Source organism: Heliangelus exortis, chromosome 4 (genome assembly GCF_036169615.1).
Source record: "Heliangelus exortis chromosome 4, bHelExo1.hap1, whole genome shotgun sequence".
Classification (NCBI taxonomy): domain Eukaryota; kingdom Metazoa; phylum Chordata; class Aves; order Apodiformes; family Trochilidae; genus Heliangelus; species Heliangelus exortis.
In genome coordinates this window covers 31,208,047-31,231,189 of record NC_092425.1, presented here as the reverse complement: position 1 = coordinate 31,231,189, position 23,143 = coordinate 31,208,047, and the positions used below count along the sequence as shown (strand labels likewise).

At 40.5% G+C, this 23,143-nt stretch overlaps 1 protein-coding gene across 7 annotated transcripts in view; it reads left to right on the top strand.

Annotated features, from left to right (window-relative positions):
- Positions 1-23,143, top strand: part of TBC1D1 (TBC1 domain family member 1) — a 93,126-nt gene that overhangs the window by 21,566 nt on the left and 48,417 nt on the right. For 5 of the 7 annotated variants that reach the window (XM_071743746.1, XM_071743751.1, XM_071743748.1 and 2 more), the window contains exon 3: positions 22,061-22,594. In XM_071743746.1, the coding sequence (XP_071599847.1) occupies positions 22,061-22,594 (534 nt within the window). Of the gene's footprint in view, positions 1-5,407; positions 5,844-22,060; positions 22,595-23,143 lie in introns of those variants that run through there. The other 2 variants (XM_071743753.1, XM_071743752.1) reach the window with 1 other exon arrangement.

Sequence of the window (23,143 nt, the reverse complement as noted above, 5' to 3'; positions counted from 1 at the left end):
CAAAATCAAGGAAAACTTTAAGTTACTTAAGTTACCTTAAGTTACTTGCATTTCAGAAAATGTTCCTTAAATTTTGAAAAGTTGTGGTTTTTTTTTCCTCCTGATACTTTTCAGTGCTTGCTTTAAGGAGGCAGTGGGAGGCTGTAGGAAGGGGTTGCAAAGTCCTTCCATGACCAAATAGCTAGTGGCAGTGAACATTAATTCCTATTTAATTGTCACATCATTCACATTCCTTTTATCATTAATATTTTATGGTATATCCAGTTGTGTCAGTGTCTATAAAGCTGTGTGGCCGCTGTTCTCTCCTAGAGCCTCCTCAGTAGCCTGCAGAGCTCAGCTAATTGTCCCTCAGCTTGGTGACACTGAGAAGACCAAGAGATATTATACTTCAGGGAGAGGAGCAGGAGGTTTTCAAGTGTTTCAACCGCAATCAAGGCCTGGTTGATGATCTTGAGAGCTTCACTTTTGTCATTGCACACTGAGAGCATCCCTATTGCTTTTTTGAGCTCTGCATTCTGTTTCTGCAGTTTGCCAATTTGCTCTGCTTGTTGTCCACTCTTCCTTCCTCAGAGTCACAGCTACTAGAAAACCCTCTGTTGCAAAACAGAATAAATTCATGGGATCTCTGATGTCTCTCTGTGGCAGTTCCCTGCTATATGCTGCATTTCGCCCATTGGTCACTTGTCACATTGTCCTCGTGGGTTTTTTGTATCCAGCTATTCAGATTGAAATTATCTCTTCACAAGTTTTTGTGGAGATTCAGGTTGTGATTTTTTGCTCATTTATAGAGATTTGATTGATTGATCAGAGCTGGATCCCTCAGCAGGATCACTTGACCTTGGTCAAATGCAGATATATGATCATGCTTGAGTGGACTTAGAACACATGGCAAAGTTCCTGACAACTTTAAGCTTTCTCTTTTTCTTGCTGTCTGTGGGAAGATAAAATATACTCACTCCAGCATAAAGCTTGCCAGTCTAAAGTTTACTCACCAATGTTTTTGCAAGTGTTTGAAGTGGCAGGATGACTTCAGCCCAGATGAACATTTTGTGTCAGATGTCCCTTCTGTTCATGAATGGACGCCAAGGCCCTAAAGCTAAGTTGTGTTTATTGTTACACTGGTTATGGAGAGTCTCACTTTAGTTGACCTAACCTTGCCTAAGGGACAGTACTTGCCCAAAGAGGACTTAATTCCACTGTCAGCTGAGCAACATTGTCCTTGGGCTCTTGTTCTTCCTTCCAAAATGGTGTAAGATCACCTTGCTCTTCACAGATCCTTCTTCCCCTCAATTCTCTTGCTGAGATCCAGAATCCCAAATGAGCCTCAGCACATGGTAAATCTCTTATGCTCTGACACTGCTGGAGAGAGGATGGATACTGCTTGTAGGGAAGAGGATATCTAACCTGCTTTCATGCTCAAGAGGGAAATGCTAATGTAACTTGAATAAAATAATTTTAGCAGTTATGAATTTTGTGGCTGAGAAGACAATCACATAAAACCTAAAACATAGACAAGAGCTTGGAATGGGCTCCACTGTTGAGTCAATGTCCAGCACTCAGGGGAGGATTGTTCTCTTCTGCCTGCCACACAGGGAGTGAATTCCATGTTATCTCTGGGCACTGGCCCAATATCTTGCTTTTTTTCATGTTTACTACTGTTAGCAGATAGCCAGAACACTTAATCCTACAGTCTTAACTTGCTAACAGTGTAAGGAAGATAACCCAAACTGACTGTCATTTCTGTTTCCACTGGGTGTCTGGAAACCACCAAGCAAGTCATCCCGTTTTCATGGGCAAGAGCTGGATTTCACCCTCAGTGTGGATGTGCAGCTCAGGGCAGGGGATTCCTTTGCTCTTTGTGTTAAAGGGACAGCCACTGACAGTCAGGGGTTGGCTGGCAGGTCTTGCTGTTTTCTTTCATCTGCGGGGGCTGGTGCAGATCTTGTTAGTTAAGGTAGTTTGGTTTTCTGATTAATCTTTCATTTTATTTTGTATAAAAACAAACAAGAAAGCTTGGTTATAATGTAACCAAAAGAAGTAACAAAGTTCACTCTTTTCTTCACCACTAGTATCTTTTCAGAAGCCGGAGGATTTCATGACTTATGTTTCATCTTGCATCATAAAGCAGTGCCATAAATGCACAGGATTTCCTTAACAGACACCTCTGTTTTAGTATCCTTTACTACTGTTGTATCTAAGAATCAAAACATGATTACATTTTTAATTCACATGACAAACAGTACTCTCACAGTACTTTCTATCCTTTTCCTCTGATAAAGGAGAAACCATCAGGCCTACTGCTTGGAATGGAATAGGATGAGACAAGACTCAAGGAAATGCTAATGAACAGTGAAAACTAGGTAATGGAGGATAAAAATTGTGGGGGCTTTTAAACAAAAGCCAGAAATATTTTGCTAATATTTTCCATGATAACACGGAACATAAGGGTTTTGTTTTGTTTTGTTTTTTGAAAGATTGTACACTTTGATAAGTTGGTGTCAAGTGCTACTCACTGTTGATGCAATACAGATGTCATTCCCTGCCCCTGAATTTTTCCATTTACCCAAAATGGATATATAGTGGTTTTGGAGAGACAGTTATTTGCACAAGCCAAACTTAAAATAGAAAAATAGAGGTTCTTTTTTTAGAAAGTTGAACATCCTGAAAAATGAATGCAGTTATTGTTCCTACTACATTGCTAAATCTATCTTTTTTTCAGAAGGTGAACAACACACTGACCTTTTCATTTACACTGAAAAATTTTATGCATTGCCAAACATATTTCATATTTGAACACTTAAGCCTAGCTGCCAGCTGTTTCCCAAATGCCAATGAGTGTGCCCATTCCTCCTTCTTTCAAGGCTGTCAGATACTTCCACTTAACAGATGAACTGAAGCAGAAAAGTGGTGAAGTATCATTCCTGAAGCTTACATTAGCAGCAGAAGTTGGAATTCTTTTGTTGTTACTCTATCTCCTAATTCAGTGTCCCCACCACAAGACTACTCTTCCTCCCAGTCCCATAGAAGCTTTTAGAATGCATTTAAAATTATGGAAATATCGCTGTAACAATTGCATACAGCAGGTTTAGAAACAAAATAGTGTGAATTAACGTGCTGAGGATGCTCTTTGAGCCAGTTGCAGCCAGGGCGAGAAGCCAGATCTCCTGACTGACATCAGCATTTAATGCAGGCTCAGAGGAGTTGTGTGTATTGTTAGTTTAAAGCTGTGGAAGGGTGCCAGTCAGGAAGGAGGGAGCTGGAAAAACTCCCAAGCAGGCAGGATCTCCTCAGAGAAAGGGAAGAAATAATTATTTAGAAATGATACTTTTCGCTGTCAGTGCTAGAGAAATGCCATTATACTGCTGGTACCAAATTGTGGATGTGCTGTACTGCTACAAGCAGCTCGTGTTGAGGAACATTCTGCCTTGCCCTCAGTTGCTTTATAAAATGAAAGCAGACCCAGTTCTGTACTTTAAATTTTAATACTTCTAGTGTTTTTTTAAGGTGCCTAATTTGAACCCTTCAGAATAGATGCCCTTTATTCGTATATGTGCTCTTTACAATATGAACAGTAGCACTAGTGAAAATTTCTTGCCTCTCTTATGCCAGTAAACTTTAAGAGGCCACCACCAGAGTGTCAGTGATATTTAGTTGTTCTTTTGGCTTATGGCTATGAACATTCATGGAATCAAACTGACCATGACATTTTAATTGACAGAGTGAGCTGTTGACCACTCTAACCTGTAGAACTCTTAGAAAATTGATCTCTGTGCTCTTTTTATGAAAATACTCAATGTATTTGTTATGGTTTTTATTCCAGAAACTCTAGCATAGGTTGTAAGTTGTTTATAAACCAGGTCTAGGCAGGCTTTGACTTCTCCAGTTATGAGAAGGTTACCATAATTAAGCTGTGTGCTGGTTTATTAGCTTACATGGGCTAGTATTTTGTGGCTCCCTGGCAAATGTTGGTCAGGAGAAGGATTTCAAATTCCAACTAATCTAATTTCTTCCCTCAGTTATCTGTGTCTTTCAGCAATCAAACTGGTCAAGGCTTAATTTTACAGATGGGCAAATTAGCATTTAGCCAGAGAATGCTAACAGCAACAGATTTCCCCAGTCCCACAGCTGGGCCACACTGCTGCCAGGCCAGGCCTGGGTATGCACTGGCACACACCAGCTCACACACCCACCACAGTCAGATACCTCCATTCTCAGACTGTCAGCAATGTGTTGGCTATGACAGAGACATCACTTTTCCCTGGTGGAGTTCTTCGTTTCATGACACCTCTTCTGGGTACGAGTTGCTGTTCTGTATCAGCACTGTTGTTTGTTGTTTTGTGATTCTGTTCCTCAGGAGGACATGGATGGAAATGTCACACTTCCATGTGTCCCAGATTCTGCAGGTTACAACCCAAGAACTGTTTCGGTCCTGTCCCAGTGTCACACACACAGCCAGTGCTGGCACGTGCCAGCATGGTGCCAGGAGGTGGTACAGCTCTCCTGGCAGCTGCCTCATTCACTTTGTCTGAACCAAACCCAGGGCTGCAGGATCATGCAGTCTGGGGCAGGGGCCAGAACAGACCTTTTCTGCCTCAGTGAGCTGTGACGTTGGCTCTGGTTCTCCCCAGGCCGTGGCTGTGGATGTTACTTTTGTGCTGCAATGGACATCAGAGCCAATGCTGTCCTACTTGTCAAAAACCAGAGATTATTCCCTCAGCCTTCAGCTTAGAAGTGCAAGCACAGGCAGGATCCTCTCCTCATGGGTGACTGTCTCAGTGAGTGTGTCCTTGGGAAAGCAAAGAGCTGGATTTGGCACTTTGACATAACTTTGAGCAGCTGAGTTTTATTGGAAAGAAATGAAGAACAGACTCCTATGCTTTCCTATTACCGTTTTGCAATTCTAGTTTTCACTTTGTTTCTCTGAGGTGATGGAAAATAAATGGGTTATTTCTGATGAAATCCAAACCTTTTTCCCTCTTGTTACGTATTCTTCCTCCAAACAGGAGAATTGTTTTCTGGCAGTCCTACAGGCACAGGGTGGTGGTGGGGGGTATTCACAGGCAGGGGCCAGCAGGAGCCCCATCTATCTAGGTAGCAGGGACACCTCTTGACCTGCCAGAAGCTTACATACTGTTTTTTAATTTTCTTTTCTAACAACTTATTACTGTAAGTGGAGCTGAGAGAGTGTGTGACGTTAAATGCCTTTGGCTAAGATGAGTGGCGAGCCTGACTGGAAGTGTAACATTTCACAGTGCTTTCAAGCAGATGATTTTTTTGCTCGAGTCCTGCTCGAAGCAGGACTTCATGCCAGCGTATTTCCAGAAAGTTAAATGGACCGCGTAGGGCCTATTTATTTGTTTATGTATTTATTTCAAAAGTTGCGATTCCTGTCTTTTGCACTGAACTACGTAACAGGGCAACGCAGTGAGGTAGCACCCGCCGGCTCCCTGCCTTCCCGGGCCCCGGGCCCGCTCCCTTCCCGCCTTCCCGTGGCCTGCCGGCCGCAGCCCGGCGCCGGGCTCCCCGTCGGAGGCGGAGCACGGGGGAGGCGGGAGGCGGCCCCGGTCTCAGCCCCCGGCCCGGCCCTTCCTTTCCCTTCCCGCCCCGCAGCAGCAGCCGCCGGCGCCGGGAGCCTCCCCGGCGCGGCCAGCTCACGGTCCTGCCGGCTGGTGCCCGGTGCCCGGAGGCGGCGGCGAAACTTTGCTTATCGTGTGGGGCTGGCTGTCCTCCCGGAGCATCAGGCAGCGGGGAGAGGCGGAGAGGAGCGGCCGGAGCCGGGGATCGCCGCCGGCCGCCGCGGCGGAGCTCGTAGGATGTCACCATTGTTCAGCTGGGTGGCCAAGGTAGGAGGCTTCGCGCCCGCCGTCCTCCGCTTTCGGGAAATAAAGTCCAGCCTAGGAGGCTGCAGACGTTCGCGTTTCATTTCAAGGCAAGTCGACCGTCCCCGCGAAGGGAGCGGAGCCGTGCTGTATTTTTCAGCCAGGGAAAAGGAGAAGCACTGGGAGTGAAGAGTTGAAGGAAAACGGATCTAACTCCGGGTTTGGGTTGGGGGTTAACGAAGCCGCTGTTCTGGCCGGCTGTCCTACCTCGCTGCCGATCTGCAGATGGGGAGAGCTGTAACTAAAACGGCACAGAAGGTGTGGTCTTACTGCCCGCTCAAGTCAGTAAGGCACTTCTTGTGTGCCCTGGAGAATGTGTAACAGTAGTCCCGCTGTTTGTCTTGGGCTTTTTTCCTAGTTTTTATCGCACTCTGAATTGATGAAGAGCAATAAGATAGCTTTTCATGTGGAGGCTTCCATGTGTAAGTATGACAATGCATGTCGTGATGGCTTCTACATCTGTGTGCCTATGGCTTCAGTGGATCTCCCACTCCTAACTGTGAAACCACAAAGCAGTAGCCGTGGTTAAAGAAACCCAGAATATAGTTTTGAGCTGATGTTTTTAAATTATTTTTTCCCCAAGCTGGCCATTCTGAATTTAAAATGGCCTGTATGTGGTTTTCTGTCACGAAGCACAGTAGAAAATGCAGGAGAGGACAAGTGGGTGAGGCAGAGCTGTATGACAGACAAGAATTAGGGGTTCCCTAGAGGAATTATCTGGGGTAAGGAAAAAAAAGAGAAGACTGTATCTTGAAATTAAGCTAACAGGCAGTCTAGTCTGCTTAGGCAGACCCCACAAAAAACCTGGTTCTCCCTTCTTTAATGCCAAGTGTAAATGGCCAGTTGCTTAATCAGTGTTATGCATCTCTGTGCCTGAATATGTAACAGGTGAAATACCTGCCCTGGGAGGATGGTAAGAGGGAAGTGCTTGGTGCCTGACTGTGTTACCTTTGTGCAGATTCTTGGATAGAGGGATTTTTTTTCTATTCTGTCTTAAAAGGAGCCTGCTTAATGTCAGCTATTAGATGAAAAATATAAATTTGTCCTTTCTTCTTCTGGCCTGTCTTGTTTAAATAGCTGCCAGGTGAGATTCCTGTTGAAGTAGTTCCATCAGCTGTTGTCACTGTCTCTGTCTTGAGGGTGATCTAAGGCCTGATTTGCCTGTCTATCTGAGGGAGCTATACAAGGAATTATATCATCTGATTTCTGTGCCTGCTCTTCTATACATGACAATCAGGTGGCTATTGTTGAAAATGTGTGATGATGCAGAGTAAATACTTAAGGATGCCACCGAGGGTTGGCCTGCTCACCCCTCCTGCATTGTTCACTTGTCAGCAGGACAAAGCAGCTAGTGAGAGAGGAGTTAGGCTTCCAGGAGGTACAAGGCAGGAGTTCCAGCCTTGTCTGTAGCATGTCTGGAGCACAGACTTGGCCACATTTCTAGAGAGAGTAGGGAACAGAAGCTCTTGCTGAAGCACATTTCTAACTCTGCTTTCAGGAGTGCTTTCTGGGCTTTCAGAACTAATTATTGCAGTGCTGGTTCTCACAAGTGTTTAGTTTCATTCTTTTAATGGCCATTATCAGCTCTAATTTGGGAGGAGAAGCAAAGCAGTGTACTTAGAAATATAGAATGAGGCTTGTTAAGGGAGAAAGCTTTCCTGCCTGCCAAAATCTGATCAGTAAAAAAAATGTAGAAACTACTTCAGCAGGCTTTCAACACAAATGCAGTTTTTCTAAGATGGTGACCTGTTCCAGAACAGTGAAAGACTTGCAGGGTGAGGAGGGAGGAAACCGTCCCACTTAAAGCTGTTTGCCTGCATCTATTACTCAAAAAAACCTTCCCATCCAGTAACATGAGTGCCAAGTGTCACCATGTAGGGCTCTGGGCCCTTACAGGTGAAGTAATTTGCTCCTATATGCTATAAAATTGGTCCCTAGTGTTTATATAAACATTACTTTTTAATATGTCTTCATTACAGGTTTTTACGTGCTGCTTCACCCAGCTTGTCTCCTACCTACCACAGAGGCTCTGTGGGGATGAGTTCTGTGGTTCTGCCAGGCAGGTCATGGGGACCCTTCTGGGCTGGAGGATAAAGCCCTCCTTGAGTCTTTTAAGGGCTGATATGGATGATGGCTAAACCACCTGAATGATGACTTGCTGGATAATGAATTATTAAGTACCAACTTGTTTTAGTCTCCTTAATTATTTAAATAGAAAAGAATAGTTATACCTGTTTTTCCTGCCCAGTCGTATACAAATTCAGGCAGCTGACTTCAAGGAAAACTTTGACTAAGCACCTGAAAACATGGTTTGTTGAAAGTGTAAACTAACTTTGCACTGCTGTAGGTAGACAGTACATTCACTTCTGTAGATTTTTTTGTTCAGTTTAGTTCACTGCAATAACTGTTAATAAAAGGAAAGAAATAATTTTGGGTAGAAAAACATCAAAGGTTTCAGTCTGCAAATTAAAAAATAGCTAGAAATGCAGATTTTTACTGATTGATGGTGTATTTGCGTACCATAAATTCAGCAGTAGCAGATAATAGCACAGTTAAGAGTAATTTTCTTTGTTTCATCGTATTTAATAAAGCTTTAGTTTTAAGATGAAAAACCAAACAACTTTAGTGTTAGTTGCCTTCAACAGCATTTCATAATGCAAGTTTCTATTCAGAAGCAGCTTGACAGAAACCAGAATTAAAGAATAGATTGCTAAAAAAAATAAAAAGCATGAAACAGTTCTTAGTGCAATAAATTGTACAGAGAATTTGAGTAAATGTGTTCTCAGATTGTCAGCTAGTTAAGCAATTTATATGTAGTTTGTCTTTCAGGATACCAAAACAGAGTATTCTATCTTATATAAAAGCTGTGTTTAGCTTCAGCTTCTTTCCTTTAAAGGATTATAAACCAACAAGGAACCAGTTAAGAAAATAATTAAGGTGAAACAAAGGTTTTAGGAAAGGTTACATTATTTAAATCAATGTTTCTTCTATAATGATTTTGCTGGTCTGGATCAATCAACCTTGGTCAGCTGCCACCTGCCTGCAGGAGAGGGAAGGGAATGGTCCTCCCTTTGGGAGGGAACCTGTGAGCCCCAGGGTTTCTTGCTGCAGCTCGAGGAATCTCTGGGAATGGGCCACCAGCAGTGGCAGAAAAGGGTGGGTTTACAGTGTAGCTGTCCAGGGCTGGCATAGCTAATCTTGGACCTTGGACTGAGAAGCTGAAGGTTTGGATCTCTTCTGCACTGTAGATCAGATTTTAGGGTATATTCACAGTAGGTGTTCTGAAATTCCCGGTAGCAAAAGAAGTCCATTGTTTGGGGTTTGTTGTTTGTTCGTTTTCCTCCAAGGACTGCTGAGTCAGAATTGCCTGTGAGCTTTCTGCAGTTTAGGAAACTCTCAAGGCATCAGAAGAAAGTTTCTGTTCCATTCGGTACAGCAAGGCTTGGTTACTTAGCTTGTCCCATGAAACGTATATCAGTAATATATTCAGTAATATATCAATAATATCAGAAATGCCACTTATTTTTCTTGGAATCCAAATACAACTTAATACACTGTGTCAGATGGATCTTGCTGATGTTTTGCATGATATCTATTATTTTATAAATAATAGAACTCTGGGGGAAGAATGCACTTTCTTCCTGCTGTTTTTGAGTATATCACAGTCATTCAAAAATGTGTGTTTTGTTCCAGCTACACTGATGTGACTCTTTCTTTTATTCCCCACAGCTTCCATCAAAACTGTGCACTTTTGGGTGTCTTTAGTCCCTCCCTGACTGACTAGCATTTTTGCCCAATGAATCTGGAATTGCTCTCTTAAGACATAACTTGGCATTTTAACACTATATGCCCAAAGCCCAATAAACTTTGATGTTTATTAAGCCTGTCTTACCTTTAAGCCGATCTTACTTCAAAGATGGTTAATTATTTGGGGAGATAAATAAACAGTGATGGTATCCTATGGTGCGCAACTCCTGTTTGTGCAAGTGCATTTAGCCCCATTAACCCTTTTAAATGCATTTGAATATTTACATACTGTATCAAGAGAATAGAGAACTAGTGCAGGAAAGAAGTGGGAATCATTGGGGAAGGCAGGTTCAAAAGCTGCAGTTTCCCTTGGTATCCAGATCTCTTTGAGGCCACCGCGGCTGTGGGCAGGGCAGGAGGGACAGACCCTCGCTTGTCTCTCAGCCCGGATGCCGGCAGCGCAGCGGATTTCAGATTGCTGCCAGAGCTGGGTTTTGGTGCCTGAGTTCACACAGTGCCCTTACCAGAGATCACCGTGTTGCTGCTCAGTGTGTTTGCCCAGGTTAGTTTCTGTTTGAGGAAAAAAACGCTGTTACCGATTGACAGCTTTCAGCTAAGCGCAGCTGTAGCACCCGCTGCCAGGCAGCCGGAACGCGCTGCTCTCTGTATGCCGCTCACTCCCCACCTTCCCCCGCCGGGGTCTGGGCAGTGACCGAGGAATATGCGCTTAGCATTTGAAATTAAGTCAGCCCTGTGGTGAAACCCCTCTGTTACTCAGCAGTTACGTTCCCTTAAGAGCTGTTCACTTTTTATTCTTTGCCCTTCCTTTTCTTTTTCTGCCTGCCAGCCCTGAATTGTACCTGCTCTGTTTGAATGTCCCCAGCTCGATGGGAGGGACACAGAATGCTCACTCCGTGTTTGTGAGGCTGGGCAGATGCAGCAGGACAGTGTCCTCTGCACTTAGAAGGTGCATTACGAGTGGTTGGTAAGGAGTAGGGCTTTCCATAGTGAAATTTCTATAGTGAATCCCATGTAGACTGCAGCTTGCCAAGGTTTTTCTCTTGAATCATTTATGCCTTTCTGAATTAATTTCTTATGAGCATCTACTTTTGGGTTCACATCAACTTTCAGATTTAACAAAAAGCCAAGTCCAAGAAGGTGGCTGAGCTTGCTGTTCAGCTCCTGCCCTCTGCAATTCAAACCAGAACTTCTAGGCTCCAGTCACAAATTGTTTGCTTTCCTTTGCTGAAAAGCTCTCTAGAAACTGATGCTATTAGCTGCCTTCAGTTATGTGGTTAACACTTTTGGGCCAAACCAATAGCAAAAAACCTGCAGAATCAGGGAAAACTCCAGGTGCCACCAGAGATGGGTAATACAGCAAAGGGTTTGTTTGAGGTTTTGCCATATATTTAAGTGTATGTGTATATATATATATTAAATGATATAATTATATATATATGCAGTTTAGCTTAATTTGCTTTACATTTGATGATTTAAAATACTGTTTCACATCATGGTGGTTTTTTTGTTTGGTTTTTTGGGTTTTTTTAAGGCAATTTTAATGAAACTGTATTTATGTGCGCTAGAGGTGTTACAAAAGCAGCACTTTGGCTTTAGCTTCCCCAAGTGAAAATATCTTCAGGGGAAAAGTCAAGCAAAGCACCTCTTTCTTCAGAGATCAGGTCAGAGAGCTGAAAGACAATTCCAGTTTGTAATTTCCCAGCATCCTGAATATAGAAGCTGTGGCATTTCTGAGAAATCTGTGCTTTAAGGGGACATTGGGACATTTTTATTGGGCCAACTAATAAATACTTAAGATTTAATATAAAATAATTTAAAAGACTTCTACGAGTTGAAGGAGCTGAAGCTGTGTATGGCATGCAGAGGTTTACTAGTGACTAAGCAAGTAAATCTGCAATAGAAGCACTGTTAATTGAATTACAGTATACAGCATGGCTAATTTATTTTTTTTTTTTTAGAAGCTTTTACAGCTTAACAGTTCAAGATGAAATACTCATGGATGGCAGTGACTGAGGAAAAAAAATATCTCAGCCTCAGTTTTGTTAATATTTTACATATCAGTAAAGATATACAAAGTATGCCTAGTGATGTACCCAATCAGGAGCTTGCTTACAGATTTGTGTGAGGAAGTGTGGCAGTAGAGCTGGGAAGAGCAGCTGCAGCTTGGCAAGCAAGGAATGACATTAGCCACTAGTATTGATTTTGTCATTGAGTTATTTGTACTGAGTTGTGTTTGAATTGGGTTTTGTTATTCTTACTTTTTAACTAAGTCACAATAACGAATCCTGAGATTATTTGCTGCATAAATAAAAAATTCTAACATGGGAGATTTAAAGTAAAATCTTTCTGAAAAATGTGGTTTTCTTACTGAGAAAGCAAGATGGTGAAGGTTCAGGCCCTTTTACGCTGTCAAGGTGGACTAACACATACTAATTGGGTTTCTGCAATCTCTTTTCTCCTGGGTTTGCAAGTTCCAAAAAGGCCAGGCCAGTGTTTCCTGGCCAGCAGGTCAGGTGTGTGAAAGCTGAAGCCATTGGCCTGGGCAAAATAACCTGTAGGCTTCATCTACGTTACTTGGTAGCACACAGCAACAGATAGTTCAAGGGAAACTGCTGGTGCTGTGTACCTGGTACAGGGAAGTGAGGTTTTTTCCTTTGGATTAGCCCTAATTTGGGCTGTGATCAAAATGCCTGTTTGCAGTGAGATGCATCACAAAATGAAGGTTTCGTGCTATTTACATGGGTGCCAGTTCAGGCACTTGTGAGGCAGCTCCACAATGCAGTCTGTTGAACAAGAAGTGGATTAGGATAATACTCACTCAAACACTTCCTGGTCCAAAGTAGAATAGTGAAGTATATACCTATATATAATACTTGAGGGTTCAGTTAAAAAAGCTGGGCAAACAGCATGCCCACAGCTTTCCAGCAGCTAGCCCTGATGCAAGGAATGGAAGCCCATCAGAGAATTTTTATGTCATTTATGTCATGTTGACATTTCAGCTACTGCTTCATGAGAATTTCAGGCCTGAAGAGGTTGTCTAGAGTTTCTGTGAGTTAGGCTTCTGTTACTAACTGCAACAGTGTGAAGAGAAAGTGAAAATGTGTATTGCCTTGCAGGCTCAGTGCAGTGTGCATGTAAGCACAGGTGTTGATGGTCACATTTAAAGACCAAACCAAAACAGAATAAAAGCCTCACCTTGGCTGAAATGTCTGGAAGTTTCGTCCCAGTTCAAAAGTTGCTGGTTTTGGACATGTGAATGCTTTTCTCTGTGCCTTTACAGCATCATCACTGTAATTAGAAACGTATGTGTTTTTCAGGGAGAGCCTTTGATATGAAGTAAACAAACTAGATTTTCAGGTACAGATATCCTGTGAAATTGCAGATCTGGGGAGAAGAGCCTCCTTATGTGGAGTTATACAGGCACACTCCCAATTACCCAAAATGGCAAAGCTGAGCTAAACTAAACATCTGCTTTCTTTTTCATTCACACATTTTGGGGTGTGTGTGTTTATTTCAAAGAGTTCTGTAACAAAATATCTTACTTTTACTAGATCTTAACAGTTTCCTCTGTACATTTACTGGACCATTGGTCTGCTGCTATAGTACCAATGAGGTGACCTCACTGGAGCTGTTGTCATGGAAATTTGGATGGTTAACACTAAATGTTTCATGCTGGTTTTGTTTCCTTGGACCTTTTTATAGCTTCCAATCCCTTCAAATGCAAGCCTTGGAAAAGGAGATTTGTGTAAGTGCTTTGGAGTTTTAGACGATTAGGTACAAGAGGGCTTGCAGTTAACCAGAACCAGAACCAAAAGTGTGTGCTGGAATTTCAGATTTTGTATAAATTCCACTGAAATAAAACCCGTGGGATTTGACGTTCTGTGGAAACAATTGATGTTTCCATTTGACATACAGTCATTCAAAGATGACTTCTGTAGACTTAAGAAAAATGTTCTTTTATATGCCAATATAGTTCTTGGATGCTATGTTTTGTTATAAAGTGCAGAAACATATATATGATTATATATTGTATGTTATTACAATTCAGGTAGCATTTCTTTATCTTTTGTTTCTAAAGATCGATAATGATTTCATGTATATTGAAAAACAACACAAAATGTCCCAGTCCACTTGTATATTAGGTGTGGATGAAATACCAGTAGTCCCTAGAGCTGACATATTTTGGGGGGGAAAGTTAGCATAAATGTAATCTTACCTTGAAATCTTTATTTCCTTCCCTTCTTACTGCTTTCCTTAGCCAGATTGTTAGTGCATCCCATAGACCATCATCCTTCTATCCCCCTCCAGCATCTCACGGAGAACCTCTAAGTCTGTGACATCTGTGTTTTAGAAATGAGTACTCACCACTCCCTTTTGGGTTTCCTCAGCAAGTAAGGGTTTAGATACAGAGTGCTTTGGAAATACTATAAAAGTCAGAATTCAGTCATTCTGGAAGGGGTGTGGCAGCATGAGGTGTCCAGCTTTGCTGTGATTCAGTGGTAGTCATCCCTCTGATTTACCATTTTCCAAAAAATCCAGCCTTAACTTGTGGGAGAGGGTGGAAGAACAAAAAATTGGGTAAGTTTAAAAGAGTAATTTCATAATTTGTGACAAGACTACAGGTTCTGATTTTGTGTGTGTGTATTGTTATAATTTGCAGTTCGATGAAGTGCAATGTGTATCAAATTTTGTGTTTAATAAGTGTTAATACAGATAAATGGTAGGAGATGCTAATGTGTCTGGCTATATCTTAATGGAAGGGATCTTGAGTAAACAGCTTGCTCTTCTCTTTTCTTCCCAACAGCATCACTTCTATAGCTTCCGGTAAATGCAAAATATCCTAAGGAAAGTAATGTTTTTTTCACTGTCCTTGATAACAGTTTAGAACTATTTCCAAGAGAGTTAAACCATGATCTATCCTAGATAAATTTCCTCACAAAAAGTTGAAAAGTTTTAGTTCAAATTACATAGAATCATAAAATTGTTTTGAATGAAAAGGACTTAAGATGATCAAGTGCAACCATTAACAAATCCACCACTAAACAATGTCGCTAAGCACTATATCTACACATGATAAATATTTTAGTGTAAATGGTTCTTAGTGGATTGTAGGAGGTCAGTGAGCTTCCTGTGTGTCATTAATTTCAAAATACTCTCTAATTTTGTAGGTTGTTAACAATGTCTTCTATGCTCTATATGTAATAAGGGGTCTTGCTAGAAGCTGAGGGCTTTTTATGTCTGCTGTTCTGCCTCTTCTTCCACTCTACTGAATGTACAGTAGGAATACCTGTGTGAGTAGGTAACTCTCAATCCCAGGTCCATTTCAAACCTGTGAAGGGAAATGCTTGCAATTACACCCACCTCCAAAAAAAAAAAAAAAAAAGATTTAATCTCTGTCGATAACAAATGAGCACAGGTGTTTCTAGCTATGAAATACCTGTTGTATTGCTTTATTTCACATTTGTTGCTTGAAAGTTTATGGTCTTAAATGAATGAGATAATGAAGCAGTACAAGACAAACAGAAATAGTTTGTATCATAAGGACAGAAGGGGGCTGGAGAAAAATCAATTAGTGAACACCATGTGAAAAGCCCTCTGGATATGGGGCAGAGTATACTAATAGGCTTCCCAAACCAAATGTTATAGAAATACCCCCTTCAGAGCCAGTCAGGTATCATTGCCTTTGGAGGTGCAGTAAGAACCCCTGGAGGCCTCCTGTCTCTGCAGTTTGTTTTTGAATTGTGCATTTTCATGGGGAGGAGTCTGAAAGTAAGAGGCAGTCTGAGATATGGCTGTTCACTCATGGAGAGGAGCCAGGTTTTTGTTGTATTTTGGGCTTCAAGTAAGGTATGTCTTGAAAGCATGTGAAAGAAAACTTTAGTGTATCAGCAACATGATGCATCCCTCCTGAGGACAAAGCACTACCACAAAATAGAGCAGTCCAGCTTCACTAGATCACCAAGTACAATTATGTTCTACTTCTGAGCTTGTTTACAATAATCTATAAACAGATTCTGCACATACTGTTGTGGATTTGTTTGTGTTTTTTTCAGGAAGGAAAGAAAAACTTTTTGTGCCTCTCTAAATTGCACAGAGTGCTCTCCAACTCACATGACTTTGCAAATAGTGTAACCTGTTCTGAGGAGTCATGAGGAAAGTTCTCAAGATGAAATTTGTCTGTAATATTAAAAGGAACATGATACTGTGAAAGTGGCATCCAGTGCATGCTACATCAGTCCACATTGCACATTTAGTGTATGTGGAAGACCCACGGGCTTTAGGTACTGTAGACAGAAATGGTGTAGACCACTGTGTGGATGGGGAAGCTGCTGAGGGTGGCAATGTTTGTAGTTGTTTTATTCTCAGTGAGGATATAGCAGTAAAATATTGGATCATATGCATTGGGGCATGAAGTCATGGAGCAAAAAGGAACTGTCTTTCTGTGCATTCACTTATCTTTAGTACTTAGGTAGCTGTTGGTAAGAATCTTGCTTTGGCTCTACCTGTGGTGCCTTCACTATGCACAGAAAAATTCATGGGAGCTTGCAAAAGATGGTCATCATCCAGGGACTGGAGGAAACTTTCTGCCTCTCTTTTTGAATTAAATCTTGGTTTGAAAGTGGCTTTGTGGGAGGAATGAAGGTCAAAAAATAGCAATAGAAAAAAGGGAGTAAAGAGGTGAAAATTTGAAATTCAAGAAATCAAGTTTGTGACTAGAAAAAATCAGTGAGGTAGGGGGCTGTAGAGAAGTCTCCAAGCCAGATAACAGAATAAAAATGTTGTGACGACCTGAATATAAAATGCCTTTCACTAAAATGAAAAGTAACTTGAAAATTGCTACTGTTTCCTACCTTGAATTTCTACAAATGCCGAGGAAGAAGGAAATTCTGTCACTTTTAAAACTTCTTCATGTACTTCAGCAAGAGATTGGTTTTGTTCTAGAAATTTTTAGTTTGTTCTTTGGTTAAATTAGTTGGTAAGACTTCTCACAAAAGAAATCTGAGATGATTGTGTCTTACCATTCTTATTCTGGCAGCTGTAGGTTTCCTGTGGAGAAGAGGAAGTTGTGGGGTCCCCATCACTGGCGTTACTTGGAACTCAGCTGGATGTGATTTCCCAGCAGCTTATCTAAGTTTGAGGTTGTATCTAACTGGAAAGCTTGCCTTACTTTATGTGGAGGGCTGCACTGTCAGAAGTCACATCCAAATGAAATTTTTTTGTGATTCTGAAATGAAAAAGGTATCTTGATTTTTAAAAATCTCATGAAATCTATAAATTAAAATAAATTAAAATGCTTCAGATCTAAAAATGCAAACCCTTAAGTCCATTGAGTGGAGAAAACTGTTCAAAAAAGGCAATTGAGTACTAATATGAGTTTAAGGAATCATAAGGATGGGAAGCATTCATCTGTTTTATTACTGCACAGCTGTTGCTAGAAGTGTGCTGACAACAGACCAACTGCTTTTTAGTACATATCAAACTATCAAAATCAAAGATTTTATGCAGTCTTTTAAAAATGCAAATACATATTTTGCTGCATCACCTTTTTATATATGTTCTGTGTCTCAAAAATTTTTTCTTCTTTCATACAACTTTTACAAAATATTCCATGATTTTATGTGTGACAAAAATATTACTATCTCTCCTTGTACAACTAGATGGCTTTTAGCCATGTGTTTCTATATATATGAGTTATCCAAAGCTGTGGACCCTGTTTTTCCTGTACCAGCAGTCTCAAGTAAAATAGAGAAGGAAAGGTATTAGCAGCAAACAGTATGTTAGACTTCTTGACATATTTTGTCGAGTTTACTATGGTCAGAAAAAAAGGCAAGTAAAAACACTTTAGGATACTTCAAATGTCCTCTTATACCTGAGTAGGCAGGCAAAATTCACTTCATCAAAACATCTACTTGTTTAAAGAGCTTTGTGAAAGATTTTCAAGGCTCTTTTCCACCCAGTTTAGTGTGAGACCTTCTGATGTTCAGCTTAAGATCTGACCCTAATGGTTTGCAGTCTCAGGAATTTACGAAGTCCATTTGTATAAGACCAGTTCCTGACAATATAGGTCTGTCTTAAATAAAACCACCTACTCCCTTGAAATAGTTAATCCTGTGCTTGAGCCCTTCACTGACCTAAAGCATTATGAAAGGACTGGTAGGTAAAAAGTGGTCAGTTGATACTGTAGGTATAAACACTGCATAGCATCTAAAATCAGAAATTGTCCCACAATTTTTTTTTCCTAGTCCTGGCCAGTTGATGTGTTGTTAGCAGTTCCTTTTCCTGTGGCACACTTTGCTTTCCTGCCTACTGTGTATTCAAGAAACAGGGAATTGTCTTTGGTTTTTTTCCAGTCTGGTTTTGTTTGCCAAAAGGCAGCTGTTGCATTCAGCTGTTACTGTGCTTTTTTTCATTAAAATAGTTTCGCTTTCTCAAATCTACTGACAGACTAAAGACATGGACATCTAACCACATGCTTATATGGCAGCTTTACAGGGTGACTTCTGGTTGCACAGCGAAAAAGTTTCTCTGCAGTTTCTCTTTCTGTGAGGAGAAGAGCTGTTCCTCATTCTTTGGTTGCAGCAACCTGTGTGTACTTAAAAATCATTGCCCTCTTTTAACTGTTTGTTGCATGGCATAAAACTGTAGCTGTTTGTCTAATAATAGAACACTGTGCATTAGGAAGTTCTAGATGTTGGTTTATGTTTTGCTTGGTTACCCAAGCACCAAGTCACAAGAATACTCAGCATTTCAATTCCCTGCTATGTCTAAACATTCTCATCATAGCAGAAATAACATGGTATACTAAAAAAAAATAAATGAAACTACGTTGTTAAATGGTTATAGATACATCTAATAAATCTAATTTAGACACTCTAAGTGCATGCTGTCTGAGAGTGAGTGATGCAAAGGTAATATTCTGTGTTTGGTAAAGTTTCATTCTTGCTTACACTGTTGTTCTATGATAAGTTTTGTGTTTTTAGGGAAATAATTTTAGGTAATCAGCAGTTGTTTGTCTGAGTACAGGAATTTAATCTTCATCCATTCACAACTTATTTGTACTGAGAAACAAGACAGAAAACACGTAAGAATTGAAGTATGCTAGAAAACAAAATGGGGCAGCAGTCCTCCCCCCTATAGGGCTGTATAGGAGGTATCTAAGTCATCAACCTGAGGTGGGATGGGACCTCTGGAGGTCATTTAGTTCAGCCCCCAGGTCAAAGCAGAGTCACTTAGAGCAAGTTGCTCAGGGCTGTGTCCAGAGCCTGTTGCATATCTACAAGGATGGAGACACTGCAGCCTCTCTGGGCACCCCATGCCAGCCTGTGGACACCCTTACAATAAAAAAGACTTTTCCCCATGTTCAGAAAGAACTCCACAATCTTTATAAAATTCCAGCAGCATTAAGTTAATTCAGGCACAACTTGATCCTTGCTCCCTTTTGGTACAAATTGAAGAGACATAAAATGTGACTCAGTTTTCATCTTAGGTAATTGCTGTAGGTTTTTAAAAGATGTGGTTACTGCTTGCCCAGTGGCATGCTGCTTAATCTGGAAAAAATCTGTCTGTGGTTAATAAACATTTGCCAGGATAGAGCCTACATTGTTTCATTATTTGAAATAATTACATTTATACATTAATTTATATTTCATGGATTTATTTTGGTTTGGTTTTTTTTTTTTTTTTAATGGTTATTTGATTTTCATGTATTCAGCATTCAGGTCTGTTTGCTGAGGGAGCCAAGGTCAGAATCATACAGGAGTGTGTGGCTTCTTTGTTTGTAGATCCTTGCATAAGCAGCCTGGAATGGAACAGGTAGATGAACAGATCACGAATCTTTATCAGGCCAAGAGCAATTCCAGGGAGCTATGTATTTTGTCTTTCTCATTCATCACAGCATCTTATTTTTACTAATTAAAAAGATTAATTCTTAACATATAGAAGGATCATAGGAAAGCCAGGTGGTGATTTGCTACTTCTGCTTGAGCAATACTGCATCAATTGCCTAATCAGGAGTAATAAAACTATATTAATAGGCTGTGGTTTTTGTTTGTTTTTTTTTTGTTGTTAATAAGCAGGAACAGAGAAGTTGGTGTTTTTCAGTAAGTGTAGCACGGAAGCCAGCTGTTACTTATAAATGACATAATTCAAGCCTTAGGATGTGTGAAAATAAATAAATAAATACTCCCCTTGGTTTTTCATCAACAGGCCCTGCTAAGTATCCTCAAATATGATTTTATTAAGTGCTGCAAAGTGATTCCATGCGATACAGTGTTTTTCTTTAACTACTATCTGTATGGACTCTAGACACTGCTGAATAGCAGTTTTGTCAATGTCCAAGGTGTTTGATAACAAAAAACATAGAAGAAATCAAATTCAGTACCTGTACCTCTGTGATGGGTCCCCTAAAGCTGCATTTTTGCTCAGCTACAACCCTTACAGCACCTGCACTCCTGGAAACACTTCTTACAGTCATCAGCATGGGTGATGCTGTGGGAGCTCAGCCCTGGTTGAGACAGTGGCACTTTTCTCCTGGGTGAGAGCTGTGTTCCTGTCTTTAACAAAATGAGTTTTTCAGAAGATAGCTCTTTCCTTTGCTGTTGCCTCTGCAGCCTCAGCAAAATCAGAGGTGGGATCCCAGGTCTCTGCATCAATTCAGGGCAACTGAGAAGTAAAATTGCCTGTGACTGGGAGTCCAGGCACTCCCACAAGAGTAAATTGTGTCTATTGGAAAATGCTGGAGTGGTTGTGCTTGAAATATGAGCAGAATAAAGCTTTATGTTTCACTGTCATCCTGATATGTTATGAGACTAAAAATTTGGTTCTGTGAAGGAGTATTGGGTAAATAAAACTAAGCTGAACCTTGAGCTTTAGAGGAAATGGATATCATCTGAGGTCAGTAGCTGATGATGCACTCTGCCTTGTGCTCAAGGGTGAAGTAATACTTCCTTTGCTGTCTGACTTTATTTGTATTTTATTTGTAATCTGCTATTTATTGTCTTAAATCCACTAGCTATATGTGTGTGTGTGTATCTATCTGTCTGTCTAGCTCTCTGTATCTCTCTCTCTATATAAATATCTATCTATATCTATATTTTCTTGTCTATAAAAAGAAGCCTGTTGAATTTTGCATGAGCACCCAGAATAACCATTTAATATCTTTTTCTTCTTTCTAAGTCATTTGCTGTTTCCTGCATTGGTTTATTTACCTTATTGCGTTATGCTTAACCATAGAAATGTCTGAAAAAGACAGCAATCATTTCTCCAAAGCATTCTTTAGGTTTAGGGATGCCTTTTATAGAGAAGATGGTTCTTCTGTGCTGCTTTGTTAGTCTGCTGCTCTCAGACTTCTTTTGGTACTATCCACATTTAACTACTTGTAAATAAGCAAATTTCAATCAATGTTTGTCAGGGGAAATTTGTTTTGTCAGGAAACTGGCACACTTAGCTTTTTTTTTTTTCTGAGAGTTACTTGAGGAAATTAAAAAGTTTATCTGTTGTAATCCTAGGTGGTGGCTCCACATTTGTTGTTATGGCAGCAACAGCAGCTGCAGAAGAACCTTCATCTTCTGCCAGTCAAAGCAGTGGGATCTAACCAGGCACTGGCCTTGCAGCAGTTTAGCAGATAGCATATGCATGTTCTTACCTTATAACCATATCAAAATTGTGACCATTTGCTGTTAAATATATTAAAATATATTAGATGGCAGTTTGGATTTTCTTTATAATTACAACTTCTGAAGACTACAGCAGACTGCTCTCTCATAGAGGTGCCCTGAAAGTGATTTTGTATGGGGAAACTATTATTTCAGAATGTCATCTAGGATGGCAGAATGAAAAATAACATCTAAAATAATTAATGTTTCTTTAAAAAACACAGCTGTTTACAGACAAAAAAAAACCAAACATGAGACTACCGTAACAATGTACTGTGCTATTATGGGACTGAAAGCAAGTTTACAAGAGACTCATTAATCCACATGACATAAATGCTTGTGTAAGAGAAGGGAGTGAAAAATGACAGAGGTTAAATAACTTTCCCACTTAATTAGTTGGTGGCTTCTCTTGTTCTTTCTGAAGTATTTTTATATTTTGAGTTTGAATTTGTCATGCTATGCTGATTCCTTTAGGGGTAAAAGTTTTACTGAAAACACAGCATTACAAAAGATACAAAAAACAAGGTCTTTTGACAGTGTGGATGGTGAACTCTCGACAGGGAGACAAATGAGCAATAATCTGGTCAGTGTTTAACTTGTATAGTGTGTTGGACAAATACAAGGCCACTTCAACTGGTCTTTCAGAAAACAAAACCAAGTTTCAGAAAAATAAGGAAGGGGCACTTCTTAGTGTTGCAACTCATTTGTTGTAAAGACCAGATGCTGATACTATGTGGTTTTTTTTTTACCCTTCTATAGGTGCCTGAGATTATAAGCTCTATTCGACAAGCTGGAAAAATTGCTCGTCAAGAAGAGTTTCAGAATAATCTCTCAGATGTTGAAGACCCTTTTGCCAAAAAGTTTGAGGTGCTGTTCTGTGGGCGAGTGACAGTAGCACATAAAAACGCACCTCCGGCACTCATAGATGAATGCATCGAGAAATTCAATCGTGCAAGTTGTACAAAAAAATCAGATTTGAACTCCTCATCCCAACAACATGAAACTGCCAATAACTTTGGAGGCTTCTCTTTCGGCAACAAATTTCGGTCTGTCTTCCACCCTTTGGTCAGCGAAGAGGAGGAGAAAAGGCCACTCAGGAAATCCTTTTCTCAGCCTGGGCTCCGTTCCTTTGCTTTTAAGAAGGATATGCAAGAGGGAAGCCATAGGAGTAACAGCTTTGTCAAGTCTTTTGAAGAAGATGCAATTTCACTGAACCTAAAACGTCAACTTATCTATGGCCACAGTGTTGTGCAGCCAACAGACATTGCAGAAAACCGGACGATGTTGTTTACGGTAAAGCCAGACTTGCAGCTCTTGGTGGTGTTTTCACATTTTGGAATGTGGAATGGCAAACACCAAAGCAGATGTTCTGCCAGATGGCCTTTACTTCTTTAATAACTTTATTAGGATTACCCGAGCTTAACTTGAACTTGTCCGTTTCTTTAGAAAGCATTACTAGATGGTGAAAATTGTTTTAAGTATTAAAAATAAGTTTGTATTAAATACTTTAAAACAGCACTACATGAAACATTTGACTTGTAAAGGTATCTTTTAGAAAGCTGCAGCAAGTTAGTAGGTAGCTATACAATTTCAAAATGTTATTTACAGTTATACTAACTAGTAACAACAGAAGTAAGTTTCCAGGTGAATGAGTTATCTGTAACTAGTGCACACCATGACTAGGGGCTAGTAGACTTTACATCCCACGGTAAGCAGTGCAATTCATATAGGTGTTCCTTCTTCCAATATGTGTAATGATGGAGTAATGTAGTAACTTCCTAGACTCCCCCACACCTACCTTCATTCCCATCCTGCTTTTGTGTGGCTAGCAATGTCATTGTC